This window comes from Rhamphochromis longiceps, linkage group LG7 (assembly GCF_057381845.1).
Source record: "Rhamphochromis longiceps isolate RC_006_pf linkage group LG7, R_longiceps_female_GT1.1, whole genome shotgun sequence".
In the NCBI taxonomy this organism is placed as follows: Eukaryota; Metazoa; Chordata; class Actinopteri; order Cichliformes; family Cichlidae; genus Rhamphochromis; species Rhamphochromis longiceps.
The window spans coordinates 52,660,668-52,678,535 of record NC_140563.1 but is presented as its reverse complement, the minus strand read 5'-3'; the positions used below and the strand labels follow the sequence as shown (position 1 = coordinate 52,678,535).

Here is a 17,868-nt window from a genome sequence, read left to right as displayed (position 1 = left end):
TGGTCTGAGTTCAGCATCCGCTTCATCTGCTTCAAAGAATAATTGTTCTGTTTTTGTTTGGTGTGTAAGGGGACCCAACCAGACTGATCAGTGTAAATCTGAATGGACAGTATTGAATCATTTATATACACAACTGCATAATAAACTGCTAAAATGCACATTTATGTTTGACGTTTGTTTGTTTGTTTTTACCTGAAACATACTGTGAAGAATATATAGAATATTAAATCTACCACTACCATACTAAGCTTTTCTGTTTACAGCAATAGCATTGGACTTGTATTTTGGAATGTGATCGCAGGCATCGGTAATTTTATTAAAATTTCATATATTTGTCGTTTAAATTAAATCTATATTAACCGATTTTGATTTCACGTTGATTTTCGTGCGCTTTAAAAGATTTAAAACACGGTTCTTGTTTCTTTAAAAGACTGTAAACATTCTCACAACTTCCGGGTCATGCTGCATTCACGCGCATTCCACAGAATGGGAGGGGGGTTGGACCGGTTCAAGGCAAAGTTTAAAAAAAAAAAAAAAGAAGGGGCGTACACATTTCATTCCGAAAAGTTCACCAGTGTTAACGCAAAGTTACACTTTTGTTCCCTCACGTCTGTAGTTTCAATTGGAGATATATACTTACCAAAAGAAACTGCATGAATTGTGCAAAAACGGGCTGATTCCCCCCCCGCTCTTCAAATTTTCCAGTATTTACGATGGGATGTTGGCTTTAAACCGATAAGACCTGAACGCAACGTGAAGGTCAACAAATGTGGCTAACGATTAGCTAACTGCAGCTTATCCACTGTTGCTCGTGGAAAGCCGTGGATGAATGTGCGTATGTCCCCACTTTGTTCTAAAATAACGAAGTATAAAAACATACCTTCAAAATTAAAAGAAGTTAATTTTATGTAGGCAAGCCTACTGGCATGTCAAGTTTTAATTGCAAGTTTTAGCTGAGTTGCCCGAATTAACGTTAGCTGGCGTCAGTATGACGAAGTTTAATTTGTTTTTCTAGCGAGTTTTGGGGATGTTATTGCCATAATAAACGTTAAATATCCAAAATAAAATATAAATCTTTCTGCTACGGTATTTTGGAAACTCATTCAGCGGCCATGTATACGAATCTAGATGGCAAAAGCAGGCCAGACTTGCGCTCATAATAATGTACATTTTTGTACTACTCTGTCGTGATTAAAGCTGAAATCGAGCATATATATGATAAGTGACCACCGCCACCACGCGTCGTATCCCGTTTTTTTTTCATATAGGATGGCGTCATTTGGCTGGAAGAGGAAAGTTGGGGAGAAGGTGTCCAAGTCAGCGGTGCAGCAGTTTGAGGCAGAAGCGGAGAAAGCTGTGGATGATGGGCCAAGTCAGGACCCCGAGGTGGATTGGCTGCACGCTATCAAACGACGGCGGGAGATCCTGCTGGAGGACTGTGCTGCCAAGAGCAAGAGACTGGAGGAGGAGGGTGCCCTGTTGGCTGAGCATGGCAGGTGAGAGTGCTTGGCGCAAACACATTCTGACAGGCACACAGAAACTGGGCCAAGTGTCCTCTTTTTTGCGAATCAAAATATGGTCACCCTAACACACAGTACTGTGCAAATGTTTTGATCCACCTCTTATTTTTGTCATTTATTATTTCCTTACCCTTAGCTTGGAAAATTAGGCTACGTTCAAACTGCAGGCGAAAGCGCATCAAATCCGATTTTTTTTTACCCTATGCGACCCATATCCGATCATGGTATGACAGTGTGAACGGCACAAATTCGATCTGGGTCACTTTCGTATGTGCTACTGAATCCGATACATAAAGGATGTTTTAGAAAGCGACTGCTGTTTGAATGGTCATGTCGCATTAAATCAGTCTTTTACGTCACTGACACAAGACAGACGCCAATTATCAGCGCCAGAGAAGCGTTGTGTGTGACATCTTCTTTTGCGCATGCAGGCTGCTCTGAGCGTTCACACCAATGACTGGTTCACACTAGAGAGCGTTTGCTGTCGCATTTTATTTGTAGTGTGAACAAGTAGCCAAAAAAATCGGATTTGATCAAAAAATCGGAATTGAGCATTAAGACCTGCAGTGTGAACCTAGCCTTAGAAATGGTTGTGGCGATTTATTGAAACGTGCTAACATAAATGGAAATGCATTATATAGGACAGAAACAGTTTGTATCGTTAGTGTAAATATATGGTATGATCGCCTTTATTTTTCAACACAGCCCAGCAAAAACTCCAATCCAGCTCCCTTGATTGCTTTGGAAAATGTGTATTTTCATTTTTGGACTTAACTGTATTTTTATACCGTTTAGGTTTTATAAATATGGAACAGTATGGGCAGTGAGCTATCGGAACCTTTTCTGCAATTCTACAATTCTGAATTGTGCTCCTGAAATTGCATTTCTTTTATATATTAAGATATCTCAGGCATTAAATGTGTAGTTAACCATCTTTACACTGACAGAAAGTGGCGTTTCACTTGTCCGGCCCACTGAAGATCAAAGTGGTCTGTATGTGGCCCTCAATGTAAATTTAGTTTGTCAGAAAGACGGGACAACTATTTTTCAAGACCACTTTAAAAAATTACAAGAAAGCCTGATTTGGAAGCAAATAATAAAGAAATGAGGGGTGGCTCAAGTCTTTTGCACAGCACTGCAATTCAATAAAGCTGTAGTTGTTAATGAAATCAGACAATAGAAATCCAATATTTGTGCAGCTGTTGCCTTGGCAAAAACAGCCAGTGGTGAAAAAAAGGCTGTATACATAAGCCGCGTTCTTTCAAAGTAATTTTCCACACTGTGTGCCAAGTAGGATTACAGCATGAAACATATTTGTATTCTGTGGTAATAATGGCATCCTGTCAGTGTGCTGCTAGATTCCCTTGTGAAAAGTTCTGGGAGAACTGTCAGTTTCAACATTTTTCCCTCCTCAGCTTTGCTGTTAGTAAGAGTCAAGTTACTTCAGATCCTCTCCAGAGGAGGGCAGCATTGTACAGACAATAAAGACATATCGATCACAGTTTAGATATTTCTGTTGGCTTTCTAGTAAAGATTTACATTAAAAACATATTAAATCCAAGGAGACGTGTAACTTAGAAAGGCATCTAAGGTTGAGGTTTTCCTTGTATTTAATTTAATGGCTTTTCTGTGAAAGGTCTAGCACATGTTTCAGAAGTCAAAGAGCATTTGTTCTTCTCAGATCATCTGGTCAGATTATCTCTATTTAATATTGGAGGGGAACATAAAAACACAGCCGCATTATTTAAGCTTTTCAAACAGAGCAGGGATTTAAAGGTTTAAATCTACTCAAAGCTCTACTGTCAGAGTTCCCGAAGTAAACTTTAGAACTAACGTTAGACTGACTAATAACAAGCAATGTGGTCAGTTTAAGAGAGCTTTTTATTTTATTTTAAATGGATACTCACCATTTCAACTCAAATTTTTTTCTTTTTAAATAGATACAGATATTACAAAAAAATAAGCCTCTTTCAGAAGCTGTTTTTATGTTTGTTTTGTGATAATTTAACCTCTTTAACCAAATAACAATCACATTGTGAAAGCTTCCTAGTCCAGAAGACGTAATGCTGTTGTCCACAGTGACTGCCTGTAATTATATTTGTGAGAAGAAAGTGGATTTTACTGAGGAAATTATGTCTTACTGCTCCATAATTGCAGTTCAGTGGTTTGAAATGGTGTCTGGTCGAGGATGTCAGCCATGTCTTTTTTTTCTTTTCCCTCTAATAACATTGACCTGTGATGTCAGCCTGATATTACAAAGGTTTAGATGTTTGTGATGTAATTGAACAGCTCCTATAGTACCCACTTGTTCTGTGAGCAGAATAGTAGGGGGGTTATGTTTTGCCTGTTTTTCTACAATTATGTCTTTATGTTAACATCTATTTGCTACCTAAAGGTTTTACCGTCCACAGTTAATATTTATATTTGCCGCAAATGTATTTTGTTTTGATATTTATCTAATTTTATTTCCTGTTGCTAAATATCCATATATGATTAAGATGCTTTAAGTGGATTCCCTCCCATAGCTGCCTTAAAACACTTCTTTACCATCATCATTACCATCACTACATCAGAGCTTATTAACTGAACTGATATAAAATTAACAGCTTTGCAGTGTAAATATCAAAATTGCTCTATTGTGATACTATGGTGCATAATGTGTTGCCATACTTCAGCGATGGCTCAGTCACACACAGAGTAACAAATAAAGTGGCAGACAAATAATTACCATCTGCTGTATAAATGCAGTCAGATTGCCATCATGTTGGAATTAATTAGAGTCCGTGTGCGCCGATGAGGGCAGCACCTTATCTGGAGTACAACTCTTTGCAGTAGGGGAGTCGATCCAACTGGTTGCATTTTGGCTCTATTCTTATATAAAAGCAAGGTTGCCATTCTGCAGCAACTACATTTCTATTTTGGAGCAATTTCTAAATATTTGTTAACTCCATAAATAGTTAATATGAATTTGTTTTTAATGTGAATTGTAAAAATTGATGGTAACAGATTTGCAGTTTTTCCTGGTTTATGTCAGTTAATTGCTGCTTTATCACAAATCGGTTGCATATTATTGCCAACTTGATCTCATTCTGTCACAAACTGACCGCAGCTTCCATCTTATTGCTTTTTTATCATCATGTTGATGCAGCAAGTAACTGCCAGTGATCGCAGACCTGATTAATGCTTTTGAAACAACCATTTCAAATCCAACTCAGCTGCAAGTTCTTTGCACACGCTCAGATTAATTTTGGGAAACACCATGGATTTCCCTAGTGTTACTGAAACATTAGTTAATTTAAGAGTAATATAAACTTCCCACTAACACACTAAATGTCATGCTTACCAAAGAGTTTTCTGTAATTTGGGCTGTTGTTGCCATCTTTAGGAGATTAGCTGCCTCGTCGTTGTTGTATATGTATGACTGGGCTCACTGACACATTTATTCACAAACTGCATATGTGTTTAAAAAAAACGAAATGTCTGCCTCACAGTGAAACAATCATCATTTCAAGGAGGTTGCATAACAAACAAAACGTGACGTTTAAAGGCGTTTATAAGGTAAAATATAAGGTAATAGCTCATCTTAGGTATGTCTATTATTTTTTTATTTTTAAATTTTGTCCAGCAAGTTGTGTTTTCTCAAAAGCAGAGAATGCCAAATATGATATTTGAAATCTCTTTGAAATGGTCAACATGTTATTGTGTAGTAAGGATTAGAGATGGCACGATACCACTTTTTCATGTCCGATACGGAAACATAAATTTGGATATCTGCCGATACCGATATGAATCCGATATAGTGTTTTTTTTAATCAATAAAACTGTTTTTTCTTTAATATCTTGCTGCATTTTGTATAAGTTTATACTCAAGTTTAAATAATTAACAACACTAAAGCTATTCTGTTATACCTGTATGTAAAAAAATACACTGCGTCCAAAATATGTCATAGTTCAGCAACACTGATTAATCTAATAAACTTAAACCTGCACCATCCTCCCTATTCTGGTATTTTATTCTGCCCCCCACCCTCCACCTCATGATGCTTAATCGATGTAATCAAATTTAATTTGATGCAGGGGGAAAATGCACAGAAATAAATTATTTTTCAAGAATAATTAAATAGATTCAACATCTTTCTTCAACAGAATTGCAGAATTCACAGATGGTACTTTCACAAAGGAAAAAGTAGTATAGCTTACTAGGGTATATTAGACTTAACAGTTACTATATACAGTAATGGACTTCTATATATTTTACATCAGATTAAAACTTTGGGTGTAAGATTCAGATAATTATTTATTAAAAGCTAGACATTTTAAATGAGAATAAGAAAGAAAAGTATGTCTTTGTGCCCCCTTTTCCCTGTTCATGCCCTATCGGCCCCCCTGGCTAAACTTTGCTCGATCCGCCCCTGCACAGTTACCAGCCGTCAGCTACGCAGAAAATGATCCTGGTGTAGAAAGTAATATTAAATAAATTCTAACAACAGCTTATCAAGGTTAAACGTGCTGCTGTTGTTCAGCCGCTGGTTTCCTCTTTCTGGTGAGAAGTGGGCCAAAAACAAAGAAGAGAGACGGACTCACGACAGAAAAGCCGATCAGCTGATCATTAAGCAGTTTCAGGATTGAAGTAGCAGCAGGAGAGAGAGAGAGAGAGAGAGAGAAGAGGCAGTCGCACCATATATCGGTTGTTAAGCTTAACGTGGGAATGCTTTACAAACATTCAGAGATGAACTTACACACTTGCTTTACTTCTCTCTGGGAAAACTTCCTCGGAGATGAAATGCTGGTTTGGTAGCTACGCTACAAATACACACAGCCGCTTTATCACGTGATGCATACTGCTGTGACGTGCTACGGTTATGAGCCGAGTTACGCCATGTAGCAAGTTTTGTGAGGTGCTTTTTTGATATTTAATGGGTCGGATTACTTTTTTTTTTCTCGCCGATATCCGATCCAGTAATTTGGGTCAGTATCGGACCAATACCGATAGGTAATATCGGATCGGTCCATCTCTAGTAAGGATATGAGGGTTTCTTATGATAGGAGCATGCTGGGATTTTCTCCTTTTTTGGACAGTAGCGTGTTAAATGATGATCCATCCTCTACTGTATTTCATAATTTTCCACTCTTTCTTTAAACTAATAACAAGTAAGCACTTAAATCATTCAAACGGTATTAGGCTATGAGTAGAGGCATTATAAGAGAGACATAAACCACTAAAGGAAACGTTTAAGATAAGATAAGATAAGATAACCTTTATTAGTCCCACACGTGGGAAATTTGTTTTGTCACAGCAGGAAGTGGACAGTGCAAAAGTTATGACGCAAAAATTAGAATACAATAAGAATAAATACAGTACACAGCTGTACAGAATAGAATAAAATAATATACTATATACAGTAGAATAAAATAGAATAAAAATATACAATAAGATAAAAATAGAATACGAATGCTATATACAACTGAGTAAAAATACAATGATGCCAGAAAAGATTATTGCACTTAGTGTTATTGCACATGTGTGGATGTGTGTGTTTGTTCAGTTAAAGTCTTTGTTGTGGAGTCTGACAGCAGTGGGGAGGAAAGACTTGCGAAATCTCTCCGTCCCACACCGTGGGTGCCGCAGTCTCCCACTGAAGGAGCTGCTCAGTGCTGTCACAGTCTGCTGCATGGGGTGGGAGACGTTGTCCAACAGGGATGACAGCTTAGCCGCCATTAGCCGTTTGTTTTAATCCGTGAAAGAGTTTTGCAACAGTAAAATCAGAGGAATATAACTTCCACTGGAAAAGAGTTGGCAAACTGTTTAAGTGTGTTTTTTAAAGATAGATTTGAAAAATGATTCTGTGCATGCAGTTTTTATATTAATTTATATTACGTTTCAAAATAGCTGCCCAAATAATGGACTTTCTTAAAATTGATACTAGTTACTGTCCCGTCTCTCTAACCCATCTTTGACTGATAAACAGTTATAATGCCACTAGAAGAGCCATTTTTAGCTTGCAGGCCTCACATGGTTTATAGCTCATTGCTTAATTTCCTCATATGATTTTGCAGTATTCTTTACTTCATGTAATGGAAAGATTTCCACACTCCTTTAGTTCCGTTTCCTCACTGTTCTCTCTGCCTTTTGAATGGCAGTGGCATGTTTTCTGACTGCAGTCTGAACTTTGTAGGTGATGACCACTAGTTGTCTCATTGGTTGATTTGAATTGCTTTTGATTTTCTCAGGATATCCATCTCCATAAAGCTATAAAAGGTGTCGATTTGACATACCCGGGACGTCACCTCTTGTCTTTATCTTGATCAGGAAAACAGTGTTGTGTCAATATTGACCAGAGGAAGAGAGTTCCTAGAATCGCCTGGAGTGTATGCATATGTGGTGAAATACCTGAAGACTTGTGAATCCTGGTATACAAATCTATGCAAAGCAGTTAACTATAGTGGTGACAGCTGCTTGGAGTGAGGTTCTAGAGAAGCTTAATGTGACTTCGTGCAAATTCTGCTATCGTTCTGCTTTAATGTCTGGGAAGGAACTAGTAGACAACGTAATTAGCTCATGCTAAGAAACCACCAAGGGAGGTTTTGGTTTACCGTTTGTCTCTTCACTTCAGCCAACCTTTTTCTGTTTATGTAACCTGCTGCAGCCTGTGTGCACTCTCTGCTGCCGGAAGTGGGCAGATGTTGTGGCGTACACATGCAGCTTTATAGTTTTAAGAAATTCTTTGTTCTTTTTTCCCCACTTTTTCCTATTATAAAGATGATAAATGTATTTTAGGTTTCTTTGTTTTTTAACTGGCAAGACAAAAAAAGCACAAAACCAACCATGTGGTTATGGTTGTAGTAAACAAATGAAACATGATACAGCCATGTTAGGAATAGTCTGGTTTTTTAATCTTTTAGGGAGTTGCCTGAAAGAATAGAAAAGTAGGGCAGAGGCAGCTTTCAAATTAGGTGGCATTTCTACAGCACGCAACAATAGAAATAATTAGGGGAAAGTGCTTTTATGATGTCCACAAGCATGTGGACCCATGTTAGTTTGCATAACCTATCAAATCTCTGGGTGGAGATGGTGAAACTGGGTGTCTCATTTCACTGCATTATATTATTTACTGTTTGAGTTGATTGCGCTTCAGTGCTGCATTACCTGCAGAATTTAACCTCAGCAAAGTTCATCATGAACCTGTGTTTAACTTGGTGCTGTGAGCCACGTCTGGATGTTTGGTTTTGTGTAGGTTGGCAATGTTTAGATTGGCTTTGTGTAAATTCACAGTGAACACAGCAAGCATTCATGGTTCATAAATGCATGACTATTAAGAAGTGAATGTGCTTTACCTTTACGACTCTGATTATAGATACCTGAATCCCACTTTTCTCAGTTGGATTTGAACCACAGTGTGTGTTTTCTTCAGGCACTGGGAGGCCATCAAGAAGTGGGATGAGGCCATTCAGTTGACTCCAGACAACCCACTACTGTATGAAATGAAGTCCCAGGTATATCATTAATTATATTCTCTAACAGACATATTTTCTCAACAAACAGTGGTGGAAATAATTAGTTGATCCTCTACTGAAGTTTGTTCACATCTTTGTAAGTGAGCAATCTCAAATTTTATGATAGCAAGTAAACAAGATCTTGCCTCATGAGGTGATGATGATCATGAGAAAAGTTTTGGATCACCCTAAAACTGCATGAAAGGAGCTGGTTAATGATCTGAAGACAGTTGGGACCACAGTCACCAACTGGTACCACTGGTAACGTCCTAGCAGACCAACAGACCCGTTGTGTTTGGAGGAAGAAAAATGCTGATTATGAGCCAAAGAACAACATCCCTACAGGCAAGCACGGAGGTAAAAACAATTTGTTTTGGGACTGTTTTTCTGCAAAGGGCAACTACAGGGCGACTTTATGTAACGGGAGAGGCCAATGCACAGTCAGATCTTGGATGAAAACCTTCTTCCCTCAGCCAGAACACTGAAGATGGGTCGCAGATGCATCTTCCAGCATGTCAATGAGCTAAAACAAACCACCAAGGCAACAAAGGAGTGGCTAAAGAAGAAGCACATTAGGCCATGGAGTGGCCTAGCCAGTCTCCAGACCTCAGTCTGATAGAAAGTATGTGAAGGGAGCCAAAGCTTTAAGTTGCCAAACTGTAGCCAAGAAACCTAAAGGATTTAGAGAGTTTCTGTAAAGAGCAGTGGGCCAAAATCCTTCCTGAGATGTATGAAACCTGGTGACCAGCTAGAAGAAATGTCTTACTGCTGTGCTTGCCAACAAGGGTTTTTCCACCAAGTGCTTACTCAAGTTTTGCTTAGTGATCAAATAATAGATTTTTAAAATTCATTCTTATCAGTAGCAGCCCTGAAGAAATGTGATCTTAGTGCCATTTTAATGATAATTTATTTTCACTTCCATTGAAATTGCATTTGAAAGGGATCACGGTTCCAGTATGTATGGCTTGGATCTGACATGAGTGCAGTATCATATTTCATTTGTGAGAAAATGTACTTTAAAAAGCATATGTGGTTAACATTGTCTTTAACCACATGGTTGAAACAGCCACCCCATTTTGTTCTGCTGTTTCCTGATACACTGTAGAATTTTTGTGAGATGCGAAACCTCAAAACTTTAAAAGATGCTGTTTTACACTTGGAGTTTTGTATTCAGTTATGCCAGTAAACCAGGTTGCAACGTCAGAGCTGAAAACAAAACTAGTGCAGAATTACCAAAAACTGCAGTAACTGCGTGAGGCTAGCTCCACAAGTGGGTCAGTTCTTGTAGAACGTTACAGTTTAATGCCCAGCTCAGCAGCAGAAGTAAATATGCGCAGTTAACATTAGCTTTCATAATATAATCCATAGCCAATATTTTTCAAGCAACTGATTCAGTTAATTGCATATCACAATGGGCATGTCAGGCATTACCTATCTTACCTACCTTAATCTGACTCATTAAACTAGCTCCTTCAGTGTTGCCAGTGTAGCATTTAAATTCTATTATTAACACCTAGCTTAACACTGCACCTTCTGGTCCAGTTCTGCCTTTTAAAAAATTCACCAAATGCTAATCTTGAGACTTTAAGCAATAGTCCACAAACATCAATCTTTTATAATCAGTCCATGGAATCCATAGTTAAAATTTTCTTGTTTAGTCCCATAAAATTTCAAAAAATATATTTTTTGTGATATCATGGTGTTTATCAGCAATGATAAATTAATGAAAGCTGCCGGTGGCCATGGCTACATAGACCATTTTTCCCGCTTCCACTTTGAGATTAACGTCTGTTGCTTATTTTCAATACCATGTAAATAATCTTTAATCTTTTTTTTTTTTAAACTTTTCTCAACTTTCTTTTCCTCTTTGTTTTTATAGTTACTCTTTCTTTAGGTATTTTGGCTGCGCCTCAGTTCTCCTTTTCTTGTTACACAAGAAAAGTAAAGAAGTCGTGGGTGTAGTCTCACAAACTCCATTATTTCCTCCATTATTTCCATAGTCATTCACATCTCACAGAGTACTCCAAGCCTAATATAATATCATCCATTATAAGAAATTTGAGAAGGAAATCGTTAGAGAAGCATTTATTAGGGTATTGGGAAAACACCGCAGCATGATTTTTTTTTTCCTCATTCCAGGAATGACATGAGCTATAGCATAAATTCAAACTGGCCTTATACCATTTCTACTTGGATTGAGCTTCAGTGTGTTTGGACACACATGTACACCCACTTCACCTATTAGTATCCATTAGCACTGCTGATGTTGTTCACAGTCGTTAGACTGAAAATGGGCTGGTTCTCATCAAATGCCTATTACTGGCCCAGATGACGAGTTTGGTTACAGTGACTCTGCTGGCCTTTTACTTCCTCTCATCACTTTCTTCCTGTTTAATTTAATCTGTGCCACTTGTGTCCTGCCACTTGTATATCTGTGTGGCTGAAATCAGTCCAGTTTGTAAACCTTTTACTCCGTCTTACTGGCTATAAATTAATGATTCCAACCTATGGTGGATCCTGTTGATAATGAGATGTCTTCAAAATGTTATGGCTTTGAAGGCATTTTGGTTTGCGGTGTTCTGACAGAGACATTGTAGGTATTCCTGGCGTATCAGTGGGTATCAAGCTATGGTATTAAAGCAGTCTTTAGACTTCAACATGTTGTGTTGGTGCATCTTGCTGTACACTGGTGCTATTCTCACGTCTAAGTCTCATGTTGAAATGTGATTGAAAAAGGAGGAAGTAAAAGTAAACCTGTGTCCAGCAATAGCAAGAGCATAAATGTCCTAACAACAATACTCAGTTTAGCTTTATTTTTGTCAGCATCGCTTTGCTCTGCATATATATAAAAAAATCGTAAAAGACAATAATGCTATTTTTAACGGCATTACCAGCGAAAGAGAACCTCTTCAAAAATAGTTTTTGTTTATTATGCAAATACATGCACAAAGTTGTCAGGTCTTGACTTCAGGCATGACAAAAGCAAAATCAAAAAGGGCCAGCGTCTGAATAATAGATGACTTTATAATACAAGGTTAAAGACGTTAACAACTTCAGTTTTACACTGTTAAATGCGATCACAGAAAATGTCAGTGATTTAGAGAGAAATCTTGTGACCGTGAAGGTGCTCTACACTGTACTGCAGGACCAGTGGTTCAGTGAGTCACCACAAATCAGTCTGCAGGGACGGAGATATCAATTATTTACTTTTAATATGGTAACTGACCAGTATCAAGCTGAAAATAAAATGGTGTGATATATGAAAAGATATAAAGCAACAATAAATAAATAAATAGTCACACTACAAAATGTAAGCAAAGACAGTTTAAAGCCTGTGTACTTTCTGATCTCGATGATCTTTTTTTCTCTCTTTGATTTTGTTGCTGTTTTGTTTATGGCATGCGTGCATCATCTTTAACCTTCTTTGTTGTCAGGTGCTGACCATTCTGCAGGAAGTCTTTCCAGCTGTGAAGGCAGCAGAGATGGCAGTGAAGTTCCGGCCATTGTGGTGGAAGGGCTGGCAGACCTTGGGTCGGGCTCAGCTCAACTTGGGAGAGGTGGACCTAGTGAGTGTATCTGGCAATGCATTAAAAACGTCCTGTGAAGGCAGGGCTGCAAGAAAATGCAAATAATAAATGGTATTTTTAAGTCACAACTACTGCAGACTGACCTCCTTAACTGCTTATCCAATTCAGAGTCACGGTGGGGCTGGAGTCTCTCCCAGCTTTGATTGGACGAGAGCCAGAGCACACCCTCAACGGTTCACTAGTCTATCACAGGGCTAACACAGAAAGACAGACAATCATTCAGGCTAATATTTGCAGTTTTATTAGGTTAGTTTCGCCCAACCGAATAACCTTATCTTTGGACTGTGAGAGGAAGCCAGAGTACCTGGAAAGAACAGGTGCAAAGAGACGACTAACATGCAAATTCGCATGGAAAGGCCTCATGCTTTTGTCAGATCCCACCACACAACTGTGATACCTTGTGATACTTCTCTGCTGCCACTCTACGCATTCTACCCTGGCGTTCTAGGCTATTTAAAAGTAGAAGGATAGTCCGAGCCTTCAGCTTTCAGGCCCCTGCTTCTGAGGAACCAGCTCCCAGTTTGGATTCAGGAGACAGACAAGACACCCTCTCTACTTTTAAGATTAGGATTAAAACTTTCCTTTTTGATAAAGTTTACAGTTAGGGCTGGATTAGGTGACCCTTAATCCACATTTAGTTATGCTGTAGTTGTGCTGTATCAGTAGTGTTGCATAACAGTTGATGGCTTTTTTTTTTCTTAGGCAGTCGCTAATGGTCTTTACTGGAAGGATTAATTTATGCATTTGATTTTGCAATAAACTATGCCTGTTTATGTAGATACTTGTAAGTCAGTTGTCTCGAATTTGGAGCGCCGTTAAGATGGATGACTTACTGTGTTTACTATTACTTTTTTTGTGAACTCTGTGAGACAAAGCAACTCTATGAAAGCACACCCAGGTGCCTGGGGCTTGGACGATTGCTTAAATTGCCCCAGAACACGCCGGGACCTGTGGGTGTTCGAAACTCGCAGTTCTGCTGCTCGGCCCTTTTCAAGCCAAACAAACAGGGGTGAACTCAGAACGCCTTCAGCTAATGTTGCTCCTACACGCCCCAGAGCGGGAAACCTGTCCTATGGTACCAACAACAACAATAGGAAGTGTTGAAAGTTACAGCTAAAACTAAACCAAATATAGACACACCTCCCTCTGTAATGAAGCTTTTGGGATGGAAAAGAAAAATACGGCACATCTATTTTTAGCTTGACTTGTTCAGTCGAGTTTCAAAGCTTTGTATGCACCAACATGTTTGAGTAGCACATGTTTGTGCAAATGTGAACACAGTGATTTCCATGTTTCCTTTCCATGGCTCTGCTCTAGTCCTTCCCTTCTTTAATTATTATCCCCTGCAATCCAATTCAAGAAAAATGCATAGTCTCCATGTATGATTTGCGTTTTAGCATAAAGTTTGTTTGGCCATGAGTTTTATAGAGAAGAGTGATGATTTTTTTTCCTGCAGTAGCAGTTGAAGGATTACTTTCATTTATAAAGGTTGATTTGGCTCTAGTTGATTCAAGATTATACTTGATGTGTTGTTTTAGGCACAGACGGTTGCACTTTTTTCAGAAATCTTATTATGATTAACCTGTCATCATCTTTGACAGCGCATGTTATTTATGTTACAGGTGAGGAATGTTAACATCAAGTAGTTTTGATAGATTCCCATCAGGAGATTAATGCAGGCTAGCAATTCAAGCATGAAAAGCAATCTCCAGATTACAGAAAACACCATTTATCTTATCCTTTAAAGAATTGTGTTTTAATGAACAAGTAACAGATTTTCTTTTTTCTAATTTTTACTTTTATGGGAAAATGGGAGGTCAGACAGGAGTCTCCGTGGACTATGACATTGTCAGGCAATAATGTGAGAGTAGGCAGCAGGTGGTAGAGAGCCTGGAGACGTGGAGTTATGCACTGGTGAGAAGAGGAATGCAAGGAGAGATAGATGTGACAGTTAAGCACCTAAGTACCTGGGGCCAACCGACAGTGCACGAGAGGTGAAGAAGAGTAGAGGCAAGGTGGTGTGGGTGGAGACGAGTGTGACAGAAGTTTACAAGATGATTGTAAACCTTCCCATTTGCTATGATGTATACTGTGCGGGGACACTGGCACTGACAGAGATCAGGATTGGTACAGATCAGGATGGACAAGATTAGAAATGGGTATATCAGAGGGACTGCTAAAACAGAGCTGTTTGGAGACAAAGTTAGAGAGCCAAGGGTGAGATGGTTCAGACATGTGCAGACAGCAGATATTGGGTATACAGGACAAAGGATGTTGAAAAGAGGAAGACCACGGAGAAGAATCATGGAATTAGTGAAGGAGGACATGCAGAAGGTTGGTGTGACAGAAGAAGATGCTAGAGATTGATTGGAGGTAGATTATCTGCTGTGGCGACCCCTTAAAGAGAGCAACAAGAAGAAGAAGAAACCAGGCAGCATATTTCAGGAGTGATGTGTGGTCACATAGATAATTATAGACCATGAATCTTTCTGTTCAGTATAACTATTAACATTCAAACTAATGTGCGAACCCATCCCACAGTCATATAAAAGTTATTGAGCTCCTTTTAATGGAACGATCAATCTGTCCACAATGAAGCTTGTGGTCGTGCTCATTACAACGCTGATGCTGCAATCACCTGCAGCATTTAGGACAGTAGTCTGAAATCTTGTATATGTCCCTAAGCGCATGTCATTACTGTCCCTCTAGGCTGTGAGGTCATTCCAGATTGCCATCCACCAGTGCCCATCAGAGCGCACCCTGTGGCAGGAAGACCTTACCTGGGCTTGGAGGTTACAGAAGCAGCAAACAGCAACCAAGGAGAAGATTCGACAAGAGGAGGAGACTAAAAAAGAGATCCTTAATGCCCCTGAGCTCAATCAGGACTATGATTTTGAGTCTGACGAAGTGCTAGCTGCTTGTGTGGCCGTCGCTGAGCGACAGACACGGTATGAGGAGCTAAAGAGGACCGCTGTAATCATAGATGCTGAGGGGAATGTAAAAAATGTACTCACAGGGGAGGAGGGATCAGAGAACTCAGCCACACCATCAAAGGAAGAGTTTGTCAAAGCAAGAGGACTTTGAAGAGAATATAAATGACTTTCAAGGTTCCGCTTTTGTTTTTGTCTTTTTTGTACATATCAACATTCACAAGAATTGTGAATGTTAATATGTACAAATTAAGACAGTTGAGTTTTACCCATGTGTGTCTGAATCCCATTCATGTAAATAGTAGTAAATGTGCATGTGAAAATTAAGTTGTAACATAATGTGGTTTCAGACAACAGTAAAAACAGGCTGAGGGTCAGATTTCAATCTGTGAAGGTCCGTTCATTAATTACTGAGGATTCATCCTGATATTTGTAGAAATATTAACTTTATTTGCTTCTAGTTGTGTTTCAAAATAATGTGGACACGTAAATTGAGAGACTTTAACTTCCCTGATTTACATGAAAATTACAACATTTGCTTGTTAAAATCTACAGCCACAATCTTTATGTGCGATTGTAAAGTACAGAGAAAATTCACGAGACTTGTGGTTACATTTTACTCTTGTGAATATGATTGTTTGTGAAATAGGATGTGGATTAAAACACGATTTATGCTCAGCAAATTGTCAGTGAGTAAATAAACAATGAAAAAAATGTCATAGTTGTGTTTCCTGCAGTTTACTTTCACCGGAGAAGAAGAATTGACTTGTGCAGACGTTTATTATGTACACTACTAGTGAAAGATTTGGACACACCTTCTCATTTAATGGTTCTTCTTTATTTTTACTGCTTTCTACATTGTAGATACATACTGAAGACATCAATTATATAAAGCAAGATATATGGAATTATGTAGCAAAGAAAAAAACAATAACTCAAAATAAAAACTCTGTTTTATATTTTACATTCCTCAAAGTAGCCACCCTTTGTTTCTTCCTGTTAAAAGGGAGTTTTTCCTTCCCACTGTCGCCAAAGTGCTTGCTCATAGGCGGTCATATGATTGTTGGGTTTTTCTCTGTATGTATTATTGTATGATCTACTGTACAATATAAATATATATAAGCAGACACATCTCTACATCAACTGTTCAGAGGAGAATCGAGACTTTATGGTCAAATAGCTGCTAAGGAAAAGCAGCAAGCAGAAGAGATTTGTTTAGGAGTAAGAAACACAAGGAATGGACATTAGACCAGTGGAAATCTGCGCTTTGGTCTGATGAGTACAAATTTGAGATCTTTGGTTTCAACCACTTGTCTTTGTGCAATGCAGAAAAGGTGAACGGATGGTCTCTATAGGCATGGTTTCCACCACAAAGCATGGAGGAGGAGCTGCGGTGCTGTGGGAGTACTTTGCTGGTGACACTGATGGGGATAATAAACCAGCATGGCTCCCACAGCCATCCCATCCAGTATGCATTTAGTTGGACCATCATTTATCTTTCTAACAAGACATTGACCCCAAACATATCTCCAGTCTGTGTAAGGGTTATTTGACCAAGAAGGAGCGTCAATGGAGTGCTGCTACAGATGGTCTGGCCTCCACAGTCACCTGACCTAAACCAAGTCGAGATGGTTTGGGATGAGATGGACAGGTGACGGGAGTGAAGTGAGAGGGACAGACAGACAGAGGATAAATTAATACATATAGTATATGTATTAAGAGGATTAGGCTTTAACCCTAATCCTGAATTGCGGCTGGTGAGTTGCTGACCCTATTGTAAGTGAACCATTTTCTTTATGTGATACCACAGGATCCCAGCATGCTAAAGTCAGGATTCTCACTTGTTCATTTCAAAAAATGTTTGTTTAGGGAGTTTTTAGTTTTTGTTTTTTGGTGTTTTTGATTAACTTGTTTATTTGAAGCTATTACAAGCTTAATCTCTTGAACTATTATCCCGATTATCTCTGGTAATTGTTTTTTACATTTTTTTTTTTAGTTTTCAATTTATTTTTCCTCAGTATTTGTAAGTCATCAAGGACTCATCAAGGCCCCAAACCATGACTCTCCCTCTGCCATGCTTCCATGCAAACACACTGCTTCCATCAGTGTCTTGGAAGTATTAGAACCCCAGCTCTTTCAGTCAGTTTCTTGAATAGTGATGGTTAGTTCACTGTACTCCAATGGCCTCCACAGTCAGCAGATCTCAATCCAACAGAGCATCTTCTAGATGTGTTGGAATGTCATATTCATGTCATGGATGTGCAGCCATCACATCTCCAGCAACTGTGATGCTATCATGTCAAATATTAAACCAAATCCATGTCAGAAAGAATTAAG

General features: G+C 38.7%; 2 protein-coding genes across 5 annotated transcripts in view; one reads left to right on the top strand and one right to left on the bottom strand.

Annotated features, from left to right (window-relative positions):
- Nucleotides 1-17,868, bottom strand: part of LOC146666312 (uncharacterized) — a 477,181-nt gene that overhangs the window by 171,878 nt on the left and 287,435 nt on the right. The window lies entirely within an intron of this gene.
- ttc33 (tetratricopeptide repeat domain 33) lies at nt 567-16,244 on the top strand. Of its 4 annotated transcripts, none has more exons than XM_085414262.1 (6): nt 567-835; nt 1,269-1,496; nt 8,933-9,014; nt 9,288-9,371; nt 12,449-12,580; nt 15,311-16,244. In XM_085414262.1, the coding sequence occupies exons 2-6, from the start codon at nt 1,270-1,272 to the stop codon at nt 15,683-15,685; spliced, it is 900 nt and encodes a 299-aa protein (XP_085270388.1). In that variant the 5' UTR covers nt 567-835; nt 1,269; the 3' UTR covers nt 15,686-16,244. The 4 variants fall into 4 exon arrangements, with proteins under 4 accessions (XP_085270388.1, XP_085270387.1, XP_085270386.1 ...); XM_085414261.1 differs by having other exon boundaries at nt 570-831; nt 9,291-9,371; XM_085414260.1 differs by having other exon boundaries at nt 570-831.

Coding starts and splice junctions, on each gene's coding strand:
- ttc33 (XM_085414260.1), top strand. Junction 9,015..9,287: donor TGTATGAAATGAAGTCCCAG/GTATATCATTAA, acceptor GTAACGTCCTAG/CAGACCAACAGACCCGTTGT. Junction 12,581..15,310: donor ACTTGGGAGAGGTGGACCTA/GTGAGTGTATCT, acceptor CTGTCCCTCTAG/GCTGTGAGGTCATTCCAGAT.